At 50.0% G+C, this 16,953-nt stretch overlaps 1 protein-coding gene across 1 annotated transcript; it reads right to left on the bottom strand.

Moving 5' to 3' along the window:
- Positions 1 to 214: 214 nt before the first annotated feature.
- Positions 215 to 12,765, bottom strand: STC2 (stanniocalcin 2). The gene is made up of 4 exons (XM_068206158.1): positions 12,314 to 12,765; positions 10,012 to 10,154; positions 7,336 to 7,547; positions 215 to 3,872 (listed from the first exon to the last, which is right to left on the bottom strand). The coding sequence occupies exons 1-4, from the start codon at positions 12,474 to 12,476 to the stop codon at positions 3,485 to 3,487; spliced, it is 906 nt and encodes a 301-aa protein (XP_068062259.1). The 5' UTR covers positions 12,477 to 12,765; the 3' UTR covers positions 215 to 3,484.
- Between the last annotated feature and the right edge of the window lie 4,188 nt (positions 12,766 to 16,953).

The following is a 16,953-nucleotide window of genomic DNA, read 5'->3' as shown; positions in this document are numbered from 1 at the left end:
TCTCCTGGGAATGACACACGAGGCCCGTGCCCTGCTCTAGAGGGACGGTGGGCTCTGTCCCCATGTCCCTGTGCCACTGCCTGCCCGTGGGGACCAGCAGCCGGATCACCTCAGCCCTCCTCGGCTGCAGCTGCTGGCTCAGCTTCAGAGGGCTTCTCCTACCCCCTTATCTCACAGCAGCCGGCATTCCAGCTAAACAAAACCCAGCCACAGACTTATTCAAAACATTTATTAGTGTTTAAGGAAAATAATAGTGTGTGAAAGGTACAGAGCTTTGTCCAAAGCCATATGCATTTTCTTTATTTACAAGCTTATTTGGCTGCAAACTCTACACGAGATAAAACTAGTATGTTTTTCTCCCAGAGATTTGGAATTAAGGACAGTTTGTCTTTTATTTATTTATTTTTATTTTATTTTTCTCCTTTTAGTTCAGCACTGTAAGTTAGGACAGCATTTTCCAGGGTTTGCTGCTATCTTTTTTTCCTGTAGGCGTTTTGCTTCTCTCGCAGTATTTTCATTCCAGAACAAGGCTCATTCCAGATGCAAAGCATAAAGGAAACATTCATACCTTGGCTTTTAAGCTAAACCTCCTTCATGAACAGCAAGTTCATAAGGAATGTTAATTAAAGCATCATACAGTATCTAAATGGACTTTTTTTTTTCTCCTTTTTTTTTTTATAAAGAATTAAGGCTATGTAGATGTCACAATAAAATAATCTCAGGTAAAACACACCCTATCTGTTAGATATGAAAGAAAGGTTTAACAATAAATAAATGATTTATGCTGTCAATAACATTATGGAACTGTATAAAACTATATTTACGCAGCTTTAAACATAAAAAAAACCCATACTAGTGGCATGAATATATACAACACAGGTCATGACATACGTTTAAATTATCATAGCCAGCAGTGTTCTTTTTTTAAATGGGGACACTATAATAAATAGAAATGTTAAATATTTACAATAATAGCATATGTGGAATCAGTAGATGAACACATAAAATCTTCACACACAGAGGAAAAAAAAATGATGCCTTATACAAAAATCCCTCCCACCCACAGCTTGTCCCCCCCCTCCCCAATTTTCATTGACTAAAAAGGGGGAATACACAATTTTCCCCACAGAACCAATGAATTCAAATAAAACTGTATGCATGCTGAGGTGATATGTTGACTGAGACATTCAAAGATGTAGATCTCTGTTTGGTTCCCATTGATGAATCAAGACCTCTAATGACAGAGGGATCTTATTGTAGTTCAATGCAAGAACATTGGTAGCAAGTTGCTGTTTCTGGTTGGTGTTAGCTTTTTTTTTTTATTCTTTTTTTTTTTTTTGTGCTAAAATGCTTGGATTGTCTTTTTGGTTTGAGCTTGTTCTTCGTGGTGGGTTCTGTGCCACCAAGGGGGAGAGGACACTTGCAGGAAACCCACGGAGGCACACACCAGAAACCTTCTTAGGGTACCACCAGCAGGTTTTTGGAGCAGAGGAGGCGGCCAAGAGAGTCAGGCCCAAACCAGGGTGCTCTGTGGGGCAGCCTGGGTGCCCCAGGGGTGGCTGAGCTGTCACCAGCCCCACGGGGCAGATGCCACACTCACTGCACCATCACCGTGGTCTTTGCTGCTACAGCACCTGGCCTGATCCCAGCTCTTCCCACTGAAACCAAACGAAAATTTCATCACAGAACTTTGCTAAAATCGGGAAGGATCGAGGCCACGTCTTTAAGCAGAGACCTGGTGATCACAGAGACACCTTTTCAACTCAACTGTCCCCTCTTGCCTCCTACGTGGCTGCTATTTAAAGCAGTGCCGCCAAGTTCTGCGGGTGGATCCCTGCATTAAACCCTGAATGTAGCTATTAGGAGCCGTGCTCACTTAGCAGGAACTGAAATCTGAGTTGGAAATTGTAGCCAAATTCCAGCACCCTCCTCTCCTGTTTATGCAGCTCCTTCCCACCATGCAGCAAGACGTACGTTAGTTCACTGGGTACGTTCTGTCTCTGCTGAACTGCCTTCCTGCCCCCACAGCTTTCCTCCCAAACTTTCTAAATGAGAAGGCTCCAATCCCTGGTGTGATTCCCACTTTCTAAGAAAACCTCCCTTTTTCCTCTAGAGGAAGCTGAGAGTTCACCCTCCTGTCCCTGTGGGTGCTGCAGCCTCCACTTCCAGTACAATATCTGGGAATATAGGATTGCAGAGCTGCAACCTGAGAATAACAATTGCATAGGGGGTAGGAGAGATATGGCCAAACACCTTGTTCACACTTGAAACTGCTTAAAGACAATAAACTCTTGACACTCTTCACCTTCACTAACTCGTTCTGTGGAGATTGGTTGTCGTTACCTGCACAAGAATTAAAAAACCCAAGTCAATCCCCTCTCCTTGTCTTTGGCATTTGGATAAACCAAGCTACAGGCAGGTTAGAGTGGGGCTCCACATCCCAGCAAACCACACCATACTGCTAAGGAGAGGCAGGTTTCTGATGGGCCTTCAATGCAGCCCTAATAAGAGCTAAATATATGGGGATTTATAGGGTCCTTTGCTGTCTGAGCCCACACCTGCCCCTTCAGGCTTGGGCTGTAAGGGTGGAAGACCTGTATCACAGAAGGGGCAGATGGAAGCAGACAATATGCACAAGGTTTTCAGAGGTCCATGAGAATACTTTTGGGGGTCCTCCACCCTGTGCAAGTCTTAACAGTCACATTGCCTTGTCCAGAAGCTGATTACTTGCCTTTGAAGTGACTGGGTATGGTTCTGTGGTCAGCAAGTGTCAAGTTATGCAGTTGTTAAAAACTAACAGGGGGCACTTAAAACCAGGCAGCGTAGCCCAGGTGGGAACAATGGCTCAGAAGTTACTTCAGAGAAAGTGGTGGAGCTCCAGACCACACGGTTCCTGTGCCAGAGACGGGGCAGCTCCTTCATTAGAGAGCTTCACACAGAGAGCCCTGAGCTCTGGCGTTCCCAGCCACAGGCAGAAACCAAATCCCCCTGGAATTCAGCCATCTGCTGTAAGGCTGTGCCCTGAACCTTTGGAGGTGCTAAGCCACAAGCAGCCACATGCAGCCTGGCAGAGCCCGCTTGGAACCTTCTCCCTGCCAAGGAGACCAAAGGGGAAAAAAAAACCAAAAGAAAAAAAAAAAAAACCCAAAAGAACAAAACAAAACCAAAAACCCCAAAACCACACCCAACCCAACAACCCCCAAACAAGATCCTAAATTTCAGATAATGTCCATTTCATAATAAAAAAAGGGGGAAAGAATTTAGCTGGAGACATTTTGCCACCCGAGTGCCGAGTTTGCTGGATCGATAACCCATTGCCACTGCTCTCCCTTTTGCTACTATATACACACTGATGCCGAGGTCCATAGATATCTTGCAATGCCCTGTGCTTGACCTCTGAATGGGAAATGCTTTGGAATGTCCAGAGACAGGAGGATGGAACTCAACGGAGGAGCGGGGGGGAAGGGGGAGCCGGTGCCTCTTTTCACCTCCGGATGTCGGAGAAGTCGGACAGTTCGTCTGCCCGGTCCAGGATCCCGTGGGCCCCCTTGGGACCGTGGCCCCCAGCTTTGACCCGGGCGTTGGAGTGGCCCTTGGTACCTCTCTCTCCCTTGGCTGCTCGCAGGCTCTCCCTGTGCTCGGGGTCGGCGTGGGCCACCATGTCCCCACGGCCAGCAGCGGCCCTGCTGCCTTCCCCCACCTTCTTCTCGGCCCCCAGGACGGCGTCTCCGTGCACGGCCGAGGTGCAGAAGCTCAGGATGGAGCAGAGACTTCCCCAGTTCTGTTCACACTGGGCCTGGACGCTCCTCGTTATTGCCTTTTTCACCTCCTCGCCACAGGTGAGCAGGATGTTCACTAGGTCAACGTAAGGCCTGGAGGGAAAGGGAGCAGTGAGAGGAAAGTTAAAATCCATCCCAGGGAAATCACTGAAGAATCTGCCTCACCCTCCCTGGGCACAGCAAATCCAGTGGTGTGAGTCTCTGGCACACCCTGACTCAGCAGCAATTCTGCCCACGTTAATTATGGAAAATCCCATATTCTAATCAGCCATTTTGCTGCAGGAAATGCACAGTGGCATCCTGTCAAAGCCTCTCTGGATTGATCTTGCTTGCTCTCCCCCTGGAGATACTCTGGGAGAACTGGAATGTTCACCAGAGAACAGATGAGGTCTTGCTTGGCAAGTGGAAGAACTGTCTCACACTTTCTGCCTCCATCTCTTTCCATACCCTCCCATCTTTGTTACTCAGGACACAAGGCAAAGGACACTTGCTCCAGCCCAGAACCATCAGCTTCACCAAACAGGCTCTGCCTCTGGGTGAATGGCAGGTACCGAGCATTCACCAGGCCCCAGTCTGTAAGAGGGAGGCATTTTCCTCTGTGAAAGCAACAAATACTCAGCTAGAGAGTCTCTGGCTTTCCTCATCATCTCTGGAGCACTGGGTGTTGATCTCCATCACAGGCAAGATCCTATCTGGACCCAGGATCTGCCTGAACAGAGCTCAGACAAATGGAATCCACTTTGGTGGCACTTTTTTCTGCCCACACCAAGTTTTATTTCTTCATTTCCCTACAGAGCTTTCAGTATCTACCTTTTCCCAGCCGAACAAGGCCTCAAAACGTGTCCTGGCTCAATCCCCTCTGTGCTTCCCACCCACCCCTGAGTGTCCCCAAGGCACCAGCAGCTCGAGCACAGGCACTTGGGCTTCTCAGCCACAGGTCACCAAGTGCAGCAATTTTAAAATAGTTGTGGTCACAAGTTTTGTGGGTCAATATTGATGTTGTCTATTGACACAACTGCTCAGCTGCTTGCAGGCCCAGAAGGACGTGCTTAAAAATCTTCCATGGCAGGAACCAGCCACAGAACAAGGGGAAAGCTGCCCAGGGTCAGCAGTCGTGGCTGTGTGGGGTGGGTGGTGGGGCTGCACCTCCTGGGCACCCCATCCACCAGCTCTGGTGGCTGTGGACAAGTCTAAATCTATTCTCATTAACTTAAGAGATGAGGAAAACCAACAGATTATGATCAGTGTCTAACTTTACCAACTGCTTAAACTCATTTTGAATCCCTAATCTTGGAGACCCACCTATTCCCCCTATCTCAAAATATTTCCCATGGTTGGATTGTTCCTGCTGCTCAAAAAAAAAAAAAAATTACTTGGAATGCAGCAGGGACCAATCTGCCAAGGCCTGTCACCACTTCCACCATAGCAAATCAGCCTGACCCCCACAGCTGACTCAGGAGGAGGCTTCGCTGCCCGACCGCGTTCCGAACACTCATCGGGAGAGAGCAGTCAGAGCAAAACAGAGAACAAGCCTGAGAGCTGCCACTTGCTTCTCTGCTCTTAGGTTTTGGTTTTAAATGTAAAGCAAGAGATAAGAGAGAGCTGAGCACGTTGCATACAAAGTGATCCAGCAAAAAGATATAAACCTCCCTCCCAAGAAATGAGTTCTTGAAATTGGGCATAACCTTTGCAGAAATCTTTATAAGAAAAAAGGTCGCTGGTATGACTAAAAAGTGGCTCAGCTGCCAAATATTTCAGGTATTCAGAGCCTGCCAGAGCCCTGTGGATTAATACTGGCCCATTTCTCCTTGCCTGTTTTACTTTCTGCATTTCGGCCGGCCTGACCAGAGTACCTGAACTGAGCACAAGGCTGCAAGTCAGCAGACGTGATTTTATTTCCAGCTCTGCCACACTTGCCTATTGATCTCGAACAAGTTCCTTAGTTCAAGAGCTTCAGAGATGGCCTCTAAATTTAGGGGAGGGGAGGAGGCTGGCTGGTTCTATTTGGGGAGTCCCGCATAGGAGAGCCGAGCTCCCACTCCGGGAGATGCTGGAGTGTAGGAAGCGCTAAATGAGATCATGCAAATTATAGGTGTTCAGCTGAATGACCCTCTCTTCTCCAACCAACAACCCCCCAGCTCAGCTCCCCAGAAATAAGCAGCTGCCTCAGAGCATTCCTGCTTGAGCCTCTTCATAAAATAAGGATAACTCACTCCTCCTCGGACAGGCTTTTGGCTCGCACGGTTCTTTTCATCCCCAAATGATGAGGGGGTTAATTGGTGCCAAGTACCCAATTTATAGCTGCTGACACAGCCCAGGCAGTGCTCAGAGAGGTGCTGCTGGGCAGGATGGAGCCCTGCTGCCCTTCTCCCTCAGCCAGCAGGATGCTGCCCATGGCCCTGGGCACAGCAGCTCTGCCCCCAGCCATGCCTTTGATCCCAGCCTCAGGAATGTCCAGGGAAAGGGCCTTGCTTTCAGGCCACCATGTCCAGCTTGAACAAACCACAGCACAGGATTTATGTGAGCAAACTGGCATTGAAGCATCTCTCTGCAACTGCAGCTGAAATATTAGTGGGGGGTGGTTTTCAGCACTAAGGGAACCGGAGCTCCTTTGGGCACCGAGGAAAATGAAATGCAAGGCTAAAATTCCCAAAGAAGTGATTCTGCAAAAAAATTTGTCTCTCATGACTGCTGGGATTTGGAGTTTCTGTGCTAATATGAAGGCACAGAGGTGTGGTAGGAAGATGCTCTAAGGTTAAGCCTGATGCCAGGCTGTGGCTCGGCCTTCTTGTTTCAGGAGTGAGACGTTCACCTGCAAGAAAAACAGGCTCTGATTTTTGCATTTGTGCACAAAGAGTCAGTACAAACAGCTTGTGCTTGGTTTGTTGCTGTCATGTAGCAGCTTTGATCAATTCCAAGTAGGATTTGTGCCTGCCATTCCTTAGAGGACAGCTGTGCTCCCAGTCAGAGGAATGAAGTCCTCAAAAATCTGACTTGTGCCTTCATTTTGTACAACCCCATGTTTTATTAAAAAGCATCTGAGATTAATAAAGAATAAGATGAATGGGAGATTACCTGGGGGACTGCAGCTCTTTCAGGGGCAATTAACTACAAGACATTTCAAAGTACGTATTTAAAGAAGAAATTATCATCTTGCTGACAACTTTGCATCAACCCTCTTCCCCCTTCTCCAGTTGTCACCTCTAACAGGATACTGAGGTCAAAATGATGCCTTTGAGCTCAGAAAACAAAAAAAAAAGCATTGTGAGATGCTTCTGGAAATGGTAGACACTGATGGTGTATTTGCCAGAGCACCAAGGGGACTGACACATCCAACTCCAACTCATTTCACCTCCTTCCACAGTCAGATCTCACCCTTGGTACACAAACTTCAAGGGGCCCTGCAAAGAGAGCTTTAGCTTGGTGCTGTACATGGGAAAACAGGAGGTGCTTAAGGCCAGAAGGAGGTGAAACAGCTCTTGGGCAGATGCACAGCCCACTGGCACTCCTGGAAGGAGCTCCCACGCTCTGACTGCACCAGCACAGAGGCACTTACTCATGCTGCAGCAGGTCTTTGAAGTGAATCATCTCCACAATGACCTGGACGTTCTCCTTGGCAGCAGAGCAGAGGTCATGCTTCAGGTAGCACTCCCGCTGTAACTGGAACACCATCTCTTTAATGGCAGGGCACTTACGGCTGATGCAGCTGAATTTATGCCTCAAGGCATGAGCCTTACACTTCAGAGCGTCTTTAATGAAGGATTTTCCCTGAGAAGGAAAGAAATGGAGTAGGTCTGTATTTTTGTCCATTAAGCACAGCAGCTGATTTATGCCCAGCCAGCTGCTTCTCTGCAGGACAATGTCAAGGGTTATTACAGTGCTAAGGGTATCACTCCATGGCTTTCCCCTTCTTCTCTGTTTCTCTGCCCTTAAAGACCCTGCCAAGTTACCCAGCTTTGCTATCCCAGTGGACCTGAAACACCCAGGGCTTCCTCACTGCTACTCTGAGGTTTCCTCTGCCCCAGCAGCTGAACGCCCAACGAGGGAAAGAGCAAAAGGAAACACCTTGAAGTAATTCAGTGCTGGAGTTACTGGATTAATTTGCTTCCAGGGTGGCAGACATCAGGTTCACACAAAGGAGAGGGCATCCTGCCATGGCTGAGCTCCTCAGGACCACAAGCAGATACCCATTCAGTAACTGCAGGGGTTTTTTTCTTCATTTTAGTTTACAAACTCAGAGACATGTATGGATGATCTATATGCACATGCCCTATTCCCCAGCCATCAACATTTTCTTCCTCAGAGAGGGACTCAAATCAGCACTAATAATCCTCATCATCATCATAATCCTACAGTGTCTTTTCATGCCTATTGCAAGAAATTCGAAATGAGATTAAGAAAATCACCAAGAAGAGCTTCACCAAGAAGCTACAAAATAAGGTGGAGGAAAGCTGCTTTAGCAGCATCTCTTTACCCATTGTGATTCTTTCACTCAGTTGCTTGGTGGGCATCAAACCTATCCCTTCCTTTCCTCTATTCTTGGACCCTCCAGCTACAGCTCTGCTCAGACCCCCTGTGCTTTGCTGAGAATAGGCCCATGGAAGCCTCCTGCACTGCCTCCACTTCTTCATCAGCCTCAGATTCTTTTATGGAGGTGCTCCATGAAGATCAAATCCTTGCTCCCCTTTATCCCAAGAGTGCACTGCCCCAGCTCCACTGACACTAAATAAGATTGACCCAGACCTGCAAGCAGACGTTGTCCCCAAATTCTTTCAAGCCAGAAACGTTTCTTGCTCATCAAAGAGCTGCTTCGCCCCTTTCTGTTTCCCATACCAAAGGCACTCCCTTGCCCTTCCCTTCAGGAACAAACACACACAGCACAGTATGGCAAACAGGGGTGAAAAAGAGAATTCCTATATAAACCCAAACTGACATCAATTCTCAGGTTTCAGAGCAGAGAACAGAAAATGGCCAGTGTTAGTCTTGTCATTTAATGCAGCTTGAAATAACTGGGGATGATACAGAGAGAAGCTGTGAAAAGCCATGTCATAGCAGAGGCTAAAGTCACCTTCATGTTAAATAAAGCTCCAGGGGTTTAAATCTTCTGCTCTGCTCTGGGGACAGCCTGGATGTGAAACAGGCTGTGTTTGATGAGCAGTATCTGGGGATCTGGCATCAATGGCCACTCTCAGCCTCCACAGGCACCATTCCCTGCCCTCCCAACTTTCCTTCCCTACTCCTTCGGTCAACTCTGCTCACTGACAGAAATATTGTGCAAAAATAAACGAGTGTTTTCTGGAAGCCACTTGGAAATTAAGTTGAAGGTTTTCAGATACCCACAAAAGCAGCAATTCCCATTTTAATGAGTAGCCATGCCCTTCGTACATCCTTGAGCATTTGAACCTCAAGCTCCAGCACTTCCAAGAAGTGCTCCCTACTGGGTGGTCCCACCACCCCTCATGGGACAGGCTGCGTCCTGAGGACAGCTCTACTTTGTGCCACGCTTTTAGCAGTGCCATGGAGCTGGTGCTTTTAGTCAAGTTATTCTGTAAACTGCCTGGTCAGGCCAAATGCCGCTGGCCTGTCGGAATGTTCCCTTCCCTCTGCACTGAAATGGGAGAGGAGGTTTACAAGACATAATAACAGGATGTCTCAGTGATGCATGAATGGTCTGGGGAGAAAATGAAGGAGACAAACTTAATACCACATACCATGGAAGTAACGTCTTTTAACATCAGTGCTCGAACCCAAGGCTTGCTTGAGTACAGCAGCTTTAGGAGGTTGCCTGGGCTGGTTGTGTGCAAGTCTTGAGGGCCAACTTTAGTAACTGCCTGTTGGGAAATACTGAGATAATTCTAAATTAACTGGGAGCCCAAGTGCATCTCAGAGTATGCTTTGAACAAACATGGTGTAGGCTTAAGTCGCCCAGGTTTCTTAAACCCATGTTTGGCTCCATGAAGGGCTCTGCTGGAGTTATCCTGGGCACAGGAGGTGGAAGGGATCCAGGCAGCTGCAGCCAGCGTGTCTCCAAGGACAGGCTGCTGCTTTATTACTGTCCTGAGGTCCTGATTCTGGACCTTTCAACCAAAAAATTCCTAGTGAATTAGCGAATCACGGCAAGTAGACCGGCTCTGGGAATTTTTTTTGTGCAAAGATGTGTTATGGAGCTGCAGTACATGCCAAGTGTGTGTTAGAAGCAAGCAGACAGGTAGGACATCTCCCCCCGTGTTACCTGGGCATCGAATTTTCCAGCGTTGTGCAGGAATGTCATGCAGATCTCGTGTAAGCCTCGGATCTCGCAAGAATTGTTCTCAAAGCACTCAAACACTCCACATCCCACATCGCCAGCATTTACCAGGCAGTGCTGGATTTCAGCTAAAACGAGTATTGGTTAGAGTTAATTTGAAGAACTCTTCACAGGAGCTGGTGGTGGGTACAGAGACAGAGTTGTTTTGCTACCAACATCAGTTTGTGACAAAAATGCGTGACAATGGTTAATCGTGCCCGTTTTTCGCAGGAATTAGGCCAAAACTTGGGTGTATTACGTTATGAAAGTGATATCCAAGAAGTAAATGCCAAATCCACTATGCTTACGTCAAGCTATTTCACTTGAGAACTGTCTCATGCTCTTGAATTCCTCAGGAGCAAAGGACAGGCATGATTTTTACTCTCTGGCTTGTGCAAATCCCATCCCCCCCCCCCCCCCAGCAAATTTAAGTGCCAAAATGAGAAGTGCAGGACCCAGCCAGCCAAAACTTTTCATTTTTGGTACTTTGAGCAAGTTTCTGGTCATTTAGCACAACGTTTTTTACAGACCACTGGGTTTTGCCTGCCAGGATGTCGGTCAAGTTAATGGCAAAACTCCCACTGATACGTAAAGTCCTTTGCACCTGGAGCTGTATAAAAATGCAACTGTGTGCTCAGCTATGCAGAAATCAATACAAAAGGTTTATATTTATATATGTAGCACATAAAATAGATATACTGGAGCTAGCAGTTACATATGTGTTTATTCTGCCCTTTCAGATGTTATGTAATACTGCAAAAAATGCTGTCTAATACTCACTTTCAGAAAAAAAAAAAAAAACAACCCAAAACCAAACCAACCCCACCAACCCAAAAATCTAATTCTTAACATGACAGCTTCTGGTCCTTTAAGAAAAAATGGATGTAGTAGTACTGCCAGCGGGAAGGTGGTTGCACAAAAAGCCTGGGGATAAAGTTAAACAGGGGCAGCTTTTAGACCAGAACTGAGGATGCTAAGAATTCCTGTACTCTGTGCCCTGTGGTACCTTTAATTAAAGTTCGCCCTTGGGAGCCAGCCTAATCCCCCTGGAACCGCAGCGTGTTCCAGCCATCCCCAGCCTCCCCCTCTGCCATGCGGTCCATTTGCAAGTCTTTACAGCAACTTTCGGTCTGATTTCCACCCGCTGCAAGGCAGAGCGAGGAGCCGCGGATGGAAATGCGGAGCCTGCCGGAGTTCTCACGACCCCCCCGCCACCAGCTCAAACCCAAATCACCGCCGCCGCACTTTTTTTCCCCCCACTTTTTTTTTTTTTTTTTTTTTTCCCCTTCTACCTGCCCTGAAGTGCATCTGGGGGTGGCACAGGGGTGGGATCCAGGGATTGTGTGAGCCACGGAGGGAAAGCTGCGCAAACACACCCGCGCCGGGGCGGGGGGGAAGGGGCACTGGAGCCCTTTGTGGAGCGCGGCGGAGCGCGGAGCCGGGCGCTCTCGGGGCCGGGAGCGCGGCTGTGGTGCTTGTGTTGGCATCCGGATGCAAACCCTTTGCCGGATCACATGTCCTGGCTCCAGCGTGCTGAGAACTGCACAGTGCCGTGATTCACATGTGGCAGTCCCTAATGGGCATTCGTGCATTCCTGCTCGTGTGTGTTTAAACACGTCTCGCAGCACGGAGAGTGTTAAAAAAAAAAGAAAAAAGAAAAAGAAAAAAAAAAAAAAAGGGGGGGAAAGGGAGCGGGGGGGCGGGATGAAGGAGGGGGGGAAGGGAAGCGTCTGGATCCCGCGCTCTCTCTTTGCACGGCTGGGAAGCGATCCAGCCAAGTGCACGCCCCAACTCTCTCTTCCTAGGCAGATAATGCCCGGAGGAGGGAGCGCAGGGGGCGGGAGAGGAGGAGAGAAACCCCCGGCCCGTTGCATCATTGCCTGCCTCCCTCCGGTGGAGGCAGAGCCCCGGTCATCCCCGGACCCTCCCGGCTGCCCCCGGCCCTCCACCCGCTTCCAAACGCTGCGCCGAGAAACTTTCTCGTCCCCGGGCTCGCAGCATCTCCGCGGGGCTCCGGCCGCGCTGCGAGCCGCGGCTGTGCACGGGCAACACGTGCTTGGCAGAGCCGGGCTTTAAAGGCAATTAGGAGCGAGCACCGATTTCCTGCGATGATTTACGCCTGACAGTCGGACAGCGAAATAAAACGCCTGTCATAACTCGACGCGGCTGCAGCAGCAAAAGCAGCAGCGGCGGCGGCGGCGAGGGGAGGGGGACACGCAGAGGCCAGCCCGGTGCCCCCCCGCCGTACCTGTGTTCTGCAGGGACAGGCGCCCCTTCTGCTGCGGGGTCCTGTCCTGCGGCCCCTCCGGCGGGTGCGTGGCCTCAGTGCCCGCGGCCGCCCGGGCGCTGGCCAGCAGCAGGGCCAGCAGCAGCGCCGGGGCCACCAGCTTTCCGCCGAGCTCCGCGCACATGGTCGCGCCTTCCCCCCGCCGCCGCCGCCGCGTCCTCCCCCGCGGGGTGCCGCACCCGGGCCCAGCGCGCTGCTCGCCGCGGCCCCGCGAACCGCATGTGCCCGGCGCGGCGGCGAGCGCGGAGTGGCGGCGGCGGCGCCGGAGGGAGCCTCAAATATCCCCGCCGAGCCCCGGTGTCACTCGCATGAGGGAGCCGAGCAGGTGTCGCTCCGCGCCGCGGCCAATGGCAGCCGCCGCCCCGCTCCGCCCGCCCGCCGGGGGCCGGCCCTGCCCCGCCGGCAGGTTGCAGCCGCCCGCCCCCCGCCCCACCCGCGCCGCGCCGGGGGATGGGGGTGCGGGGGGAGGGATAGCAGGGAAAAAAAAAAAAATATATATTTAGAAAAAAAAAAAAAAAAGAAGGTGAAAAAGCGGGATTTTGACGCGCTTTGGAGGGAGGCGGCAGCCAGCGGCCGCTTCCCCCACTCCCTCCGCGGGCAACTTCGGGGCGCTCCAGCCGCCGCTGGCCTTGGCGAGGAGCAGCGGGGTGCCCGTGCCCGGAGCCGGCTGCCAGCGCCGGCCGTCCTGCGGCACTGCCACCTCATGGCAAGACTTGATTTCAAAGAAAAAAAAAAAAAAAATCCCTTTCCGAAGCAGCTATTGCAATGACTTTCTTGGAAACCTTCCACTCTCTCGGTTTCTCCCCCCCCACCCCACCGTGAGATTTTGTACCATGCTTGCTGCGAGGGGATTTGGGCCAAATACATCACTTGAGGGTGGAAAGTGGTACCCTGGGTGCGCACCGGAATGGGCGAACAGGGACGGGCCCTACTTTCCGGGGGGGAAAAACCCCCCTTAGACAGCCAGCACCGCGGGGAGAGCATCACCCTTGCAATCTCCCCAGCAGCTCTGGCTGCTCCCTTTTGTCCGGTAGCTGGAGCGGGGTGGGGGACACACACACACACACACACACACACACACCACAGCGCGACGTAGGAAAATCCGTAGCAGGTGATGAGAAGTGCCGCGCTGGCTGGGGAGGGGCGAGCGTGTCTCCCCTTGCCCTGCCGTAATGCACATCAGATGTTTCATCAGACCCCGCCGGCCCCATGCGGTCCTGTCCCCCCCTCCCCTGCAGCCCCCGAGCCCCCGGCAGTGCCGGGCCGCGCTGTGCCGTGCCGGGGGCGGGGGTCCCGCCGGGGGGCGGCGCAGCTAGGAATGTCTCCAGCTGCTGCTGCCGCCCGCTTCCTCACAGCTGTCAAAATGCACTTGAGGAAATCCACTCACACCTCCCCGAGCAAGGGTCTCCTCGGCGGGACGTGACACCGCGCCGCAGGACCATGGCTCCACGGCTACGCACCAGCAGGCACGTCCTGACACCCCCTCGCAGCCCCCAGGCAGCCCCGGCCTCCCCTGGTTTTGTCTCAGGCCCACGGGGTTCGTGTGCCGCGGCTGAGCCGTGCGAAGTTTTATTTTAATTTTTTTTTTTTTTTTTAATCCTTCCGGAGGGTTTGACATCGCGACGTCTTTTTTAAGGTTGAAATTCCTAACGGCGGTGCCCAGCTCGTGTGGAAATTCCCTTTTATCAACATGCTGCTGCCTTCGGAACTGCAACTTGCAGCTTTCCTCTAAGGTGCTGGCTGTGCCAGTGTGGATGTCTGCAAAGCCCCCGTGCCCCTGGGATGGGCTCTGCCACTTCTGACAGCAGGGCTATTAAAGGAATAGTTTTCTTCATTTGTACCTCACCCAGAGTGCCTGGCCCTTCTTTTGTCCTTGTTCTCTTACTATTTATACTGCTGAAGAGTTTTGCTATTTAATTGCCTTTGCTAGGTCTAACTTAGCTCGAGCTTTCAAAGACTGGGGGCTGAATGAGACGAACTCGGGCAGGAGAATTTAAGGGATGGCAGTTTTCCTCTGTTGTAGGAGATAACAGCCAATGCACTGCTTCTAACCAGCAAGTTTGTATTATATTTATATAGTTTTTTTTTTCCTGGTGCCTGGCAAATGATGCTTTCTTGCAATGCTGTTTCCCTGCTGCTTTCAGTCTTGATGTACTCCTGCAGTCATTCCTCATCAGTCTTTCTGCCTCTTTTTAAAGTTACAATTTTTGGACGTGTTTTACCCTTTTGACTTTTGAATTTTGTGCGGACTCCATCCTCCAGACCCCATGTTCCTCCCTCTGCTTGATTCCTCTGGTCAGGTCTCCTAATTTCTCAGAGTGTGTCCTACGAACCCCGCAGCCCTGGCTGCCGTAGTGGGCTGCTCCTCCTTTTCAGCCCATATTGTATTAATCGCTGCAATCAAGGTTATTTTAACATCTTTTCCTTACCAAAACCGTGCCTAAAATAGCCCCTCCTCCTGTCACTTTGGGGAAGAAATCTGCCGGCTGTCAGCACGTTGAGCATTTCCCATCTCCTCCTGCTCAGCAGAGCTGGGCAGCGGGTGGCACTCAGAGCTGCGGGATTTCCCTGCTTTTCTCTCTCTCAGGATGCTCCTGGGATTAGAGGACCTGGTGCCATGCAGCCCTTCCTTAGGGAGTCAGGGAGCTGTGGCTGCACTTTGGAGGCGAGTGCTGTGAGGGATCCACAGGTCATGCTCCAGCAAATCTGGCGTCTCCCGGAGCGTGGTGTAACTCGCTCCCTGGCAGCATGATCGACTGCCAGGGGATTTTATAGAATAGTTACCAATTCCAGTGATTTAGGGGCTGGTTTCCAGGGCACTTGGGATGCCTGAATCCCAAAGGCACTGCAGCTTTGCTCCAGCACTGGGAGCTTGTGTGGACACAGGAGCCTGACTGCAGGACGGTGTCCTGCTGCGAGGCATTTGAGGACATATTTGAGCAGCAACACTTGGAGAGAATCATAACTCCTTCCAGAAGTTCTGAACACCTGTTGGCTTTCAGGAATACACTCTGAGCTGCCTTTGGTTAACATACACAGGCTTTTCTTTTTAAGAGTGTTTCATAACTCGATTGAGGCTTCATATGATCAAGCAGTGGCACGAGCGTTTTGCAACTGCCTTGAAATGGGAAGCATTTAATTGTTTGGCGTCTTTAGGGAGATGAGCTGCCCTCATGACTATTAAGAGGGCTGTGTCCCTGCAAGGCCGTTGCAGGCAGGTGAAGGCTGAGGAATGCTGTGCAAGAGGCTCCAGCACCTCTTGAGAGAGCAAGCACACCCAGTTCTGAAGGACAGAGAGGCCGATGACTTCAGAAGGGAAGAGGATGCTGTGGGGAAGGTGTGCCAAGGTCTGCATTCGGGGCTTTCTATCTGTGACTAAACACATTTCACACTAGAGTTAGAGTGAGCTGTGCTGCGCAGCCCCAGCAGCGCAGTGGGATTTCATCAGACTTGAGAAAATAAGCAAGACAGGGGAATTTAGTGTTGCTCCTTCTCCTGGGTAATTTTCCCACCTCGAGGCTTAGTGCAAGGTGCTGACTTGCAAATGACACATCATTACGAGGCCAGCCCAGAGCTGCAAAGCCCTGCTGGGAACGTGGTCAGGAGATCGGGGGAAGCTGCCTCTTGGACTTGGTTCCTCCTGGTGTGGGACCTGCTCGGGGAACATGTTGATTTAATTCCCACAAGCTGGTTCTCGGATGGTGCGAATAAAGCTGCTGACAGTGACTGAAATGGGATTCGACACTGGAGAACCTGTTAGGCTCAGTAAATGTAGGTCTGTTGGGAGGCTTCAAAGGGTGGCATTTTAAGCCACTTTTCCCCTCTCATCATCGATTTTGAGTTTCTGGTAACTAGTTTTTATGAGGAACCAGCAGAAGTTGACAATAAAGTCACAGAAAATGAAATGTATGAAAAGCCAAAGCTAATTATATTAAAAATGACATAGACATTCTCTTCCTGATTGCTTGTGTAAAAATCATGTATTTGAGAAATGTTCTCAATGAGTTATGCACAGGTATAAAGCTGATGTGGCTTCTTTGATAAAATATGAACTATTGGAAAGATTTATAAGAGTCAGAAATGCTGCCGAATATTTCAGTATTTAGAGTGGCAGGAAACCACTCTGAGATATTTTTAAAACAGGTATTTGCTCAAGTAATTGGTTACTTTTAATGTGGAATAAGAAAACCTGGTGCAGCTCTATTGGACTTGACATAAAACACAGGTATGTAATTTGTGAGCAAAACAGGGTGGAATGTACACATTGTACCTGGGGAGGTATTTCAAGAAAGACAACTCCTTGAGACAAAAAGCCAAAACAACTGACACGCCGGGTTACATGCCAGAATTGCTTATTCCTCAGTTAATCAGCTGTGTAATGAGTGTCCAGAAACAATCCCTTCTGCCCAGGTAGTTTAAGTTTCAAACTTCGTCAGCTTTGTGGCTGTCATAAAACGGATTACATGGAAATTGGATGAAAAAAACATGTTTCTGAGAACATTTTGGTTCAAATAATAATATTAATAAAAAAAATGTGGCAATGCTTGTGCCAACAATTTACTACAGAATATCTGAACCAGATGCTGCTAAACTATAATTCC

The sequence above is a fragment of the Anomalospiza imberbis genome, chromosome 15 (genome assembly GCF_031753505.1).
Source record: "Anomalospiza imberbis isolate Cuckoo-Finch-1a 21T00152 chromosome 15, ASM3175350v1, whole genome shotgun sequence".
Classification (NCBI taxonomy): Eukaryota; Metazoa; Chordata; class Aves; order Passeriformes; family Viduidae; genus Anomalospiza; species Anomalospiza imberbis.
This window is presented reverse-complemented; position numbering and strand designations above follow the sequence as displayed.

What these genes read in the sequence shown, in the direction of transcription:
- STC2 (XM_068206158.1), bottom strand. Translation starts at nt 12,476, where the DNA reads ATGTGCGCGGAGCTCGGCGGAAAGCTGGTGGCCCCGGCGCTGCTGCTG. An exon ending in CTGGAAAATTCGATGCCCAG is followed by an intron (nt 7,548 to 10,011) that starts GTAACACGGGGG and finishes TTTCCTTCTCAG; the next exon opens with GGAAAATCCTTCATTAAAGA. An exon ending in AAAGACCTGCTGCAGCATGA is followed by an intron (nt 3,873 to 7,335) that starts GTAAGTGCCTCT and finishes CTTTCCCTCCAG; the next exon opens with GCCTTACGTTGACCTAGTGA.